Source organism: Triturus cristatus, chromosome 4_1, assembly GCF_964204655.1.
Source record: "Triturus cristatus chromosome 4_1, aTriCri1.1, whole genome shotgun sequence".
Taxonomy (NCBI): domain Eukaryota; kingdom Metazoa; phylum Chordata; class Amphibia; order Caudata; family Salamandridae; genus Triturus; species Triturus cristatus.
In genome coordinates this window covers 169,102,570-169,114,685 of record NC_140585.1, presented here as the reverse complement: position 1 = coordinate 169,114,685, position 12,116 = coordinate 169,102,570, and the positions used below count along the sequence as shown (strand labels likewise).

At 47.4% G+C, this 12,116-nt stretch overlaps 1 protein-coding gene across 1 annotated transcript in view; it reads left to right on the top strand.

The window, feature by feature from the left end:
* Positions 1–12,116, top strand: part of LPXN (leupaxin) — a 294,439-nt gene that overhangs the window by 190,761 nt on the left and 91,562 nt on the right. Inside the window, exon 7 of the mRNA XM_085651802.1 lies at positions 734–815. Within this exon, the coding sequence (XP_085507928.1) occupies positions 734–815 (82 nt within the window). The remainder of the gene's footprint in view (positions 1–733; positions 816–12,116) is intronic.

Below are 12,116 nucleotides of genomic sequence, written 5' to 3'. Positions count from 1 at the left end.
CCAACACAAAACTTCACCTGCAGCTCCTCCTGTGGACATGGTCTTGACAAGGTAAACTCTTCAGCGGGATGGACCTGGTCCCTGTGTCTGACCAGAGCTGCATTGTGGTTGGCCTGAACTTGTGACTTTACCACAGTATAGCTCAATTAGAAACCTGCGAGTGGCGCTTTGTGCTTTAATGTTGCTATTTTTATCTGAAACCTTAAAAAAATAACACTACTGATTGGATTCCGCTACTTTAAGTATCATTTTATTAATTCAAATGAACTCTATTTGTTCTAAATTGATTTGGGATGTTTTTGGTGTTGTGTTTTCACTTTATTACCATTTGAATGCTGCATATATACTTCACACGTTGCCTCTAAATTAAGCCTGACTGCTTTTGTGCCAAGCTACCAGAGGGTAAAGCACAGGTTCATTAATTGACTTTAGTGGGTCACCCTGAGAAGGATTGTGCTTAAAACTTGAGCAAGTCTCTCACCCCTTTCATCCATTACAATACTGGGAATGAGAACTAATATGTAGCAAGTGTTAACTAGAATCTTTAAGGTTCCATGAGGTAGATTCAGGGGCTATGTACATATTTTTAAATCCAGTAGGTGCAGTAGGTTTATAGTGAAGAGTAGAACAGAAAATGGTGGCGTTCAAGCACAGCCGGCATCATTTAGAGAGAAAGAAATGGCTGAGTCAGCATTCCACCCGGATGTAATTGTCTTCTCTTCCTGTCCCACAGAATGTCCTGACTGCCCTGAACCAGACCTGGCACCCGGAACACTTCTTCTGCTCTCACTGTGGAACCGTGTTTGAAGGGGGTGGTAAGGCTACCGAATTCTGAATCTTATTTTGGTCACTGGCTTGAATTGCAAAGGCAAATAAATAAAAGGCAAGCAATTGGGAACAGAAGACAGAAAATACGAAATGGAAGCAGGACTGGGGATGTGTAAGAACAGTAAGAGTCACCCTGGGCCATCTCATGAACATGTGCTCTGGTGCAGATCGGAGCTGTGCACCTGTTTTTAAGTCTCGCCTGCTCCCAACTTTAGATGTGTTTTAGTCCTCATATCACCAATGAACTACTTCATACATAGATGTACATTTAGGGAACAAAGAAAACAAACATGCTCTGTAATTCTGAGCTGCTGTCTGCAGCTCACACACTAACTCAGAGACCTGCTGAGTTTTGTGTCTTGAAAACAGATGCACAGCTCTCAGCAGACACATTTATGATGAGGCCACTAGTGAGAAAGAGACGTAGGTAGGAGAGAGATATAGGAGCAGAGGCAGGCATATGACATAGAGGATGTGGCGACAATAAGGAAAAGAGGTAGAGAGAGTGAAATAAAGTGGGCACCACGCAATGCTTTTTCTCTCTCACACATTGACAAAATTGGCACATACAGCTCAGATGATTTGTTTCAGATTCTGTACAGATTGGGCAACGGGCAGGAAGGTATCTGACAATTCTTGCTTTCTGTAAAGCAAAGTCTAGTTTTGCATAATTGTACCAAACTTGGAAAGGATTCATATTCTTAGTGAAGTGTAAATCAGTTCTGTAGTTTTTGAGATATGTCTTTTAAAATGTGTAGGGTGAACCTTGAACAGTTATTTTTTATTTATATTGTGTTAGCACTAGTAACATTACCACTATTTCTTCACTCTTCATGGAACTAGGTGGACGCTGGGTACATGCTGGGTGCGTTGTCAAAGTGAAATGGGGCCATCCAAAGCAGAACTTACTATTTAAGGGGCTTTGGACTATGAAGGCTACAGGATAATGCACATCGTATGGCAGAAGGTCACAGGCTGCTCCGAATGTCCACTTTCCTTAGCCATAAGCTATGCACTATGACTTCCGAGGGCTTAAGGGTACAGTATGTGGCACGGCGACCCTGTGGAGGTGGCCGCTGTGTATTAATGGTTAGCACCCTTTATTCATAGGAAACGCATTTATTGGTTTGCTTATAACTTTGGTACCATTTGCCGAATCTTTACAAAACTTTCCTCAAAAAGTCTCATCCACCTCTTCACCTTTTTGGAGAGTTTTGGGAGCCTATCTCCCGGGCTGCTTTTCTTATTTTGGGGAGGGGTTGCAAGGCCCCCACCCCGAGCCAGTTCAAGGCACCCGGGACCTCATTCCCCAGGGCCGCTTTACTTATTTTGGGACGGGGACCGTGGCCCGTAGGTCTTTTTCAGGCCATGGGAGAACCCTATTCCCCTAGGTCCGTGTTTTTAATTTAGGGTAGGGGGACATGTGGTCCCCCTCCTCAGGCCTCACTGGCTTGAGGAGGGGGACCTCCTCTGCAGGAGACAGTTTTTCTGCAGGAGACAGTTTTTCTCAGGGGTGGGGATATCGGGCTCCCCTCTCTGAGCCATAGATCGGCCACAGGGACCCCATTCCCCAGGACTTGACACAATCAGTGTCCTTGGGACCCTATCCTCTGTGACACTTCTATTTTCTGCCTAGACAAAAACACAACTTTGCTCCCGCTCAGGTGGGAACAGTGAAAAATGCCGCTCCAGCCTGGGCAGGAGCAAAGTGAGCCAGCGGGCCCTTGTCAGCACCACAACTGGGGAACCAGCTCAGATTGCAGGGGCCTTGGGGCTCTCCCCGCAGCCCTCAATGTGTTGAGAAAATGTGGGTGCTCTGAGTGAAGAGTGAGCACATATGAGTTATAGTTTCTTGAGATAACTAAAACTGGTGAATTTCAGTAGTTTTGTTCATTTAGAACGGTGTGTTGTAACTGACATTTTCACTTATTTACGTATTAATGTAACGTAACATATAATTACAGTTCCTAACTATAACATCACTTTAACCTTTAGTTTTTTCAGTAAATATATATCTATATTTATAATATATTATAATGTATGAATCCAATTCCTGCCAACTCACATGCTTCCACCATGTGTCACACGATTTTGGCTCCCTGCACATGGTCACCTGATAAGGGCCCAATCAAACGGTGGCAGAGAAAACGAGCTGAAAATCACTATCAACAGTAGATTTCCAACACGTTCGCAGAGGCTGTAAGCAGCCGATGTCCATTAAAATGTGTGATAACACCACAGGACATTGGCAGCGGCCTCGATGACCCCTTGTTTTTGTTTTTTTGGGAGAGGGTGGAGGGCTTGGTGAGATGCTGAGTGCCTCTTAAATAGCTCTCGACACCAGACCATGCCCCCTCCAAGGCCCCGCCCCCTCCTCAGATGGTGACGTGATTTTTGTTGGCAGGTATGAAACTATAACATCTGATCAATTATGACTAAGTCAGTTTCCGCTGAAAAGGGATATCTAGGTTTCTTTGTAACTTTGCCATTGTTTGATGAATCTGAATCAAAACGCGTACATCATTAATTTTCAGTATGATAAGTTTTGTGCAGATCTTGGAAGGGAAGAGCAGTAACTAGCTGGAAGGGTTGCAATTTCAATTTTAACTCCAAAAGTAAACCTTTATTTCAGCTACAGCAAAAATCTCTCAGCAGTACAGAACTACACAAAACTTGGCATTAATGTAAAACTTTACTGGAGTTCAGCACTTGTTGCTGAGGCCCATGTACTATGCAGCAAAAGTGAAGTAGCAATTGCAATATAAAATATTCTTTTACACTTAGGGCCAGATTTATCGAAGCATGGTGCTGCCTTTGTATCACACAAGGAAACGCAAGGGCAATGCAATACTAAAGTCAGATTTTCCAAGCCACGCAAGGCCAACTTGCTGGGCCCCGCAGTGCTTGGTAAAGCTGGAGTAACGCAAGGCAGCGCAAGTCAGAGCTATGCGTTACTCTGCCCTAGGGAGGCATTCCATGGTAGGGGTGCAGGTGTTCCCATGCACCCACCAATTGATTTGTGACACATTCCCAGATTTACCAATCCAGGTCTTTGCTGAATCAGAATATAAACAACCTATGACCGGTTTCGCCCTAGTTAGAGCTCTTGAGGCAGGTATAGGTTTGTTCCAGTGGCACAGTGAGCCTAGGACGCACGTCTGGGCATACCCAGATTAATTGGGCAGCAAATGCAAAAAGAAGAAGATGATGGATGGAATGCTAAATTCATCTCAGCCACTGAGGACCGCTCGGGCCACATCCCAATCCATGTTTTTTTGCCAACCTTGCCACCTCAGTTTGGGCCCAGCCATATGAAAATCAGTCTTGACCCTGCTCTTCATGGGAACAGTCCAACCTGAACTACCAGGCCAGCTGCTACCTGGACAGGAACACAAACAACCTAGGATAGGTTTCACTCTAGTTAGGGCTCTTCAGTCAGGTATAGCTTACTTCCAGTTGACAGTCTGCCTGGGATCCTCATCTGGGCATAGCCCAACGCACTCAGGGCAGGAAATGCAAAAACATCAAGGGGATGGATGGAATGTTTGAATGTATCCCAGTGTAGGAAAGTAGGATCTGCTTCTTATGGTTACCCCCACTGTTTGCTTGATGTTACACTGTTTTGACTAGTCTGACTGGGATCCTGCTAATCAGGACCCCAGTCTATCTGCTTTCTCCCTAAAATGTTATGCATGTACTTTGGTACACTCCAGATTGGATACTGGCGTACCATTGTCAGTCCCTAGTATATGGTACACATGTACCCAGGGCATAGGTACCCCAGAGGCCTCCCATGGGCTCAAGCATGTATTATACCATCCATGAGAGGCCATGCAAAATGGAACTACAGGCCTACCATTGCAGCCTGTGTAAGATGGTGCATGCACCACTTACTTTAGATATAGGTTAACTATATCTATAGGTCCCTACACTTAAAACTTATAAGTTGCCCCTATAGCAGGCCTTGACAATCCTGAAGGCAGGGTGCTGAGTTTTACATGAGAGGGTGCACCTGCATTAGCAGAGCCCCTCTGCTGCCTTTGTATACCGTTCTCCCGGGTTGTCCATGACACAGCCAGACATTTAGGTAGGGGTGAGTGAGAAGTTGGCCTGATATATGCTGTCCACTAGTTATAGTGGACACCCTGTATCAGTCCAAACAACCCCTTATTGGTTATAGGTTAAAGACAACCTTTATTGGAAGCTATCCTAGTGGTAGCTATGGAGAGCAGCCTTCAGGCTAAGTCTTGAAGGAATGTAAAGCAGCTTGTTTTACCAGTCTATAATCTCTTGACTCACTAAATGAAAGATATCCACACCAAAATATATGTATTTATTACTAATCACACCCTCCTAGTCTCTTTATGAGACTAGAGGTCAAAACAAATAAGTTACACTTCAATAATCACAGTAAAATAGCACAAATACACATCAGGCCCTAGGGGCGAGCCAAACCATATACTAAAATAGTGGTATAAGAACCACAACTTAACTAGACACAAGGCCTAGAACCTGTAGAATCTCTGGGACCCCAAGGAACCACCCAAGGTAGTGACACAGGGGGCCGTGTGCAGTGTGTGAACACAACCGTGAACTCCCGTTAGCTTCTATGGGGAAAGTCACGGTTAGGTTTTTAAAGACTAGGGACACTTAGAAATGAGTCAGGACCAAACCCTTTTGGACTTAGGAAGTTCTAGGGCTAGCACCCACGGTAGCACCGGAGTACTTGTGTTACCTCACCCAGGGAAGCCGGGTGCATAGGTGTCTTTTGGTGTCGGGTTGCGTCGTAGATTTCAATGGGAGCTGGCGAAGAAGTGCTGCTGCCAAGAAGATGCGAAGTGTCCAAAGAGATCCAAGCCTGGATCGAAGATGAGAAGGACCTGAAAGCATAGGGGACAGAGTATGGGTCACTAGCCAGTGACCAGGAAGGCGATGGACAGATGCCCACCAAGGTCAGGTGATTTCAGGTGAAAGAGGTGAAGCTTGACTCTTCAGCCACGAGGACCAGGAGGCGTCGAGGACGACCAGGAGCTGGATACGTGCTGTCCCACAAAGGATGTCGAGTGCTGCAGCGTCGGTGCCCGGATTGGAAACAACAAGCCTTGCAACAGCAACCCACGCAGAAACGAGAAAGCTGCTTCGGTGCAGACCAGCAAGGTCTGTGGGACTCACCACTTGGTTGGGAGTCAGGGCACGTCTGGAGCAACCAGGAAAGCCCAAGGAAAGGCAAAGTTACCCCCTCAGGGACCCACCAGTCAATGGACCATGGATCGCAAAGGGACCTAGAGACAAAACACAAAATGGCAGCCCACGGGTCACTCGGAATGACCAGGCTGACAACCTTCGGTGGATTCAGTGCTCGAGGTGGGGTTACAAGACAGCCCAAGCACGACTTCAAGAGACGTCGAGAAGTCAATGCATTTGCAGAAATGCACGGTGACCATGAGTTCTGGTTCCACGCTACTCACGAGGGCTGTGGGTCTGAGCTCTGCTGGGGACTCGGGTCGGCCTCTGAGATGTCTGGACTGGGCTGCAAATACTTCGGAGTCCAGCGGGAGCTTCGGAAATGCAGACCGGCAAATTGATTCGTTGGTGCCTGCCAAGCAGGGGAGTCATTCCTTGACCCCAAGGGAGATTTCTTCAGTCCTCTGGTCTTGAGCAGAGCGTCGAAGGTCCAGGATTCAGCTTTAGAGTTTCGTCCAGGGCAATCTAAAGTCCAAAGGACTGGGGTTCCATACTTGTACTAATTTAGGGGGTTGGACATACTCTGGGGACCCACCTATGGGAGGGTTTGGAAAGAGGGGTGGCTACACCCATTTCCTTTGTCCAGTTTTGCGCCAGAACAAGGGCTGGAAGCCCCTGAACCGGTTTGAGCTGGACTATGCACAGGGACACCAAATGTGCCCCCAGTGCAGGTCTTCAAAGCACTCTGAGAGTGCTCCCACCCAGCCCCAATACACATAAGCCTGTCTGGGAGGGCGTTACACCTCCCTATGACAGGAAACCTATTGGCCAGGCCTCCCCTGCCGGAGTTTCAGTCAGCAGCAGGAGGCCAGACCCGTGGCTGTGGCTGCAGAATCCATTTTTTTATGCCAGGGCTCTATTAAGTTTCTACCTGGTATACCAGTGCTGTCATGTCTCTCCCTCTAGAAGTGTGGGATCATACTCCCACACCAGTTACTGGTGTGGGGGTATGATTCCAAGGTGTTTGACACCAAACACGGCATGTTTCCGTGCAGCCACCCCAAAGTTGGCATTTACCGTTTGGTTATAATGCACTTAAGAGTATATGGTCAGGCTGCACTAGTGCACTACTGACAACCCCGGAGTAGAGATTCCGAAGGCTGCAGAGGGGCTCAGCTCATGCCTGGGCACCCCCTCACACATAACCAAGCACCCTGATAAGGCCTGCCAAACTGATAGGTTTGTATATGCAGTATATGGTGAGATATACTGAACCTATATCTCAGTAAGGGGTGCATGCACCACCTTACCCAGGCTGCAGTAGCAGACCTATGGTGTCATTTTGGGTGGCTTTCCAGGGGTGGCATAATACATGCTTCTACCCCTGGCAGGCCTCTGGGGTACCTATGCCCTGGGTACATAGTATACCATATACTAGGGACTTATAAGGGCACCTCAGATCCAATCTGAACTGTACCTAAAGTACATGGAATCATTTTAGAGAGGAAGCAGCTAGGCTAGGGCCCTGAATAGCAGGGTCCCAGCCAGACTAAAGTCGAAAAACAGTGAAACACCAGCAAAAGGTGGGGGTAAACATGTGAAGCAGATCCTACTCTCCTACAAGGTGCATTATATGCTCGTGTAAAATGCTATCTCGAAAACTGCTGCAACAAGTCCTGTTGTGTTTGGTATCAAACAACTTGGAATCATACCTCCATACTGGTAACCGGTGTGGGAGGTATGATTCCACCCTTCTGAAGCAAGCTCCGTGGGGTCACTGGTCTTTCCGGTACCAGCCTTCTCGACCCGGACAACACAAAATGGTTGCTGCCGACCAGAGACACATTTCTGCCCTCCTGCTGCTGAGCCAAGCTCGAGCAGGGGAAGGCAGCACAATAGGCATCCTGTCATAGGGAGGTGTAACCACCTCCCAGATGGGATTTAGTGTATTGGGGATGGGTGGGTGCACTTCCAAAGTGCCTTAAAGTCTGCATCTGGGGCACACTTGGTGTCCCTGTGCATAGCCCAGTTCTAACCAGTCCTGGGAGCTGTTGGCTCCTGCTCTAGTGCAAAACTGGACAAAGGAAATGGGAGTATCCTCCCCACTGTCCTGACCTTCCCCTGGGAGGGTCCTCTGAATCTGTCCAACCCTCTCCCGTGGGTACAAAAGGGATTACCTGGCTGTAGGACCCTAGATTCCATGTGGACAAGATTCTGATCAAAGAAACCTCTGAACTTGGACTGTCTGGACACTCTGGACTTCACTGGACTTCGACTGGACCCGACTTTGTCTCCCTCTCCGTCCAAAGCATCGTCTGTGCCCGTGCACCATACAGGCTCTGTGCAGGACCTGTGGAGCATCAAGGACATCTGAAGTATTCATTGGGGTGAAAGAGTCACTCCCCTGCATTTACAGGCACCGTAACGCAACTGACCGGTCTGCTGATCCTGAGCTCCTGCAGACTCCGAAGGCTCCAGCACCACAGGAGGTGGGTTCCTACATTCCTTGAGGCCGAGCTAGCCTTTCACTGAGATTTTAGGAAAGTATCCCTCATTGGGACCGCATAACCCGAACCCCTGTGCACCGCATACTTTTGCAATTGCATATGCTTGTTGACGTTCCCCAACTAAGTGCATTGGGCTGTTGATACCTCGAACCTCTGCGCACATTTCCTACAAAGGACTTTGGCCTCCTCCCACTCTGTGCCTTGCTAGCTAGTACTTTGTGAAACTGCTAGAAGCCCCCTTGTGACTCCTGCATCTTCGTCCTGTGGGTCCATTTGAGGGACAACACTAATTTTCTTGGGCTCCCCTGGTTACTCTAGGCCTGCCCTGACTCCCCTTACTGTGGTGAGTCTCCTGGTCCTTGCTGGGCCAGACCATGACCTTCCTTGACCTTCTTCGTGGTTTGCCGCTGCCGAGGCTTGTTGGTGCTCTCGCCGGACACCGACCCCTCGGCACTCAACATCCTTTGTAGGACAGCTCGTATCAGGCTCCTGGTCGTCTTCAAAGTCTCCTGGTTCCTGTGGCTGCAGATTCAAGGTCTCCATCTTCGCACCTGAAGCCCCCGATATCGGTGGGCGTTCGTCTACCGAGCTCCTGGTCACTGCTGAGTGACCCAGACTCTGTCCCCTCGGCTTTCAGGTTCCTTCCTTCAAGAATCCACCTGTGGGTTCCACCGGACACTTTTCTTCTTTTCAGCAGTGGCATTTCTTTGACGACTCTCATTGAGAACAACAGCGGTTTCCGACGTCACTTCGACCCTATGCACCCGGCTTCCCTGGGCTAGGTAATTCTGGTTCTTTGGTATCCACGGGTCGGGTGGCTCTACAAGCTTCTATGTTTCAAAGGTTTCTTCGTAATCCACTGGGAAGGGTCCTTAAACACTAAAACAGCAACCGCAACTCTCCCATTGAATTGTATGTAGCATGCTGCTGTGTTCTCACACTGCACCCGTCCTCCGTGGAGTCCCTACTTACTCACCTTGGGTGGTTCCTTGGGGTCCCAGCAAGTCTACAGCCTCTAGACACTGTCTTGATTCGAGTCGTGGTTCTTATATCACTATTATAGTATATAGTTTGGTCACCCCTGGAGCCCACTGAGTATTAGTGCCACATACATTTCTTTCTGTGCTACAGTATTGTGTGCTTTGTGTTTATCTGCTTGGAGCAGATACTGTGAGGTATTTAAGGTGTGTTATAATAATAAATACATATTTTTATAACTACTGTGTGGTTCTCCTTTCATTTAACCAATACATTAAAGTTGAATTCTGGTAAAACAAGCTGCTTCACATTCCTTCATTTCTAAGCCTGAAGGCTGCTCTCCTCAGCTACCACTTGGATAAGCTTTCTAAGGTTATCTTTGACCTCTTAAATCACCATAAGAGTTGTTTGGACTGGTGCAAGGTGCCCACTTTAATTACTGGACATCATATACCAGGCCAACTTCTTACACCCAGCATCTGGTGATTGCTTGGGCCACTTCCCAATTCATTATTTTTTGCTCACCATGCCACCCCAGTTTGGACTCAGCCATATTCAAATAAGTCTTAACTCTTTTCCTTGTGGAACAGTCCAGCCAGAACTGCCAGGCCAGGTCCTCCCTGAACTGGAACACAGTAACTTAGGGCCGGTTGTGCCTTTGTTAGGGCTATCAGCCAAGTATAGCTTGTTTCCAGTGGTACAGGAAGCCCCAAACCCACGTCTGGGCATACCCAGCACAATTAGGGCAGCAAATGCAAAAACAACAAGGTGATGGATGGAATTCTTGAATTAATCTCAGCAACTGGCGATCGCTCAAGGCTGCATCCCAATCAAGAGTTTTTTTCCACCATGCCACCTCAGTGTGGAGCCAGCGATATGCAAATCATTGGAGCAGGGTTAAGGCTCATTTGTATATGGCTGGGTAATTTGGTCCCTGTATCCGGCCCATGCTCCACCATGCTCAGCCTTATTTTGTGACTTTGTCCTGGTCCGGTGCATTCAGATAACAACAATTGGTGCTTTATGCTTTTATGCACTATTTCTTAGACTCTTAGACATCAGGTGTAAAGTTATAGTTCTGGTCTAAGTTTACTTTTGTGAATTCGGCCCATCATTTTTTTTTAAAGTCCACAAACTTGGCAGTGGGACTGGGAACACATATATAAGCTGGCTGGGTCATCAGGTGATTAAAAGTCACTGGATAACTGTTACACACCTGGGGGTTTAGGAATAAGAAAAACACAGTTTAAGGGCATTGATGATTACATTTTGTGCGTTATTTAATGTTTGAATGAACTGATTGATATTGATCATGGTCGTAACAGTGAGAAGCTGGGTGCAGCCAAGCGATGTGTAGGTGTTGATCCCACACTTGAGGTGATGTGTTGATTTTTCTTTACAGAGTGGTGGTGAGGCATTGGTTACAAAATGATGCACTGAGCCGAGAGGCATTAGTTACATGGACAATGTCCTGAGTTTCTCCACACAATCGAGGGGATGTGTTGTATCTTCTCCCACACCGCAGCACCCACAGTGTGTATTTTCTGATGCATGGGTTCTTTAAGGTGATGCACTGGCTCTGAGTGCGATATGCCAATTCTGGTCCTGCAAAAGCGACAATGTGTCGGTTCTGCTACACACAGACAGGAGATGTGTCGGTTTGACTAGAGCAAGCACCTGGGTGCCCTTTTAATGGGCCAGGCACAGGACCAAGAGGTGAGACTTTGATATCACTGAGTCTCAGAAACAGGAGGGCAGGTAACAAACCCTTGGAGATCACTCTGGGTACAAGCAGAGTGCACTTCTTCCTCCGCAGGGTCAGAAGGTAGCAAGCAGCAGGGCAGCACAGCAGAAAAGCAGTTATTCCAGAGCAGCAGTCCATCAGAGTGACAGTACTTGTAGCAGCATAGCAGTCCTTAACCCTGACCGAGTTTCTTTATAGGTCCAGCAGTGTCTGATTTGATGGGGTCAGAGACCTAGTACTTATGCCCAGTAGTCCCTCTAAAGTGGGGGTGACTGCAAAGATGGGTCTTTGAAGAGCACTGAGGTCCTTTTTTGCTAGCCGCTGGCTACAGACTCACTACAGGGGGGTAATTAACCCTGTGTGGGGCAGGAAAATACCTATTCAGATGTGTCAGCTACTCCCTCCCATCCTGTCCAGGAAGAGCCATCATAATGCAGATGGACACTCAGACACACCTAACCTTCCTTTGTGTGTGGCTGTCTAGAGGAAATACATAAAGTCAAGCTGTCCCCCACCCCAGGCGTGTATTGGAGATAGACTTCAGGTACACAGAGCTTTAAGAGCAGAGAAATGACAGCTTTCTAATAGTGGTATTTCTAAAATAGTAATGTTAAATCCAACTATACCAGAAAAGAGGATTTATCATTACCATTCCAATTATATAAAACATGACAAAGCTGCTCATTCCCAATCAGGACTTACAGCTTAAAGGTGTATAAAGGAATTCCCAATGTTAACCTATGAGAGGAGTAGGCCTCAAAGGGGTTAAAAACAAATTTGGGTGTTTTTCACTACCAGGACATGACAACACTGTTGTGCTGCCCACTTGCCTGAGGGTATTACAGATCCCAGACACCTTTTGCTGCTGCTAGTAG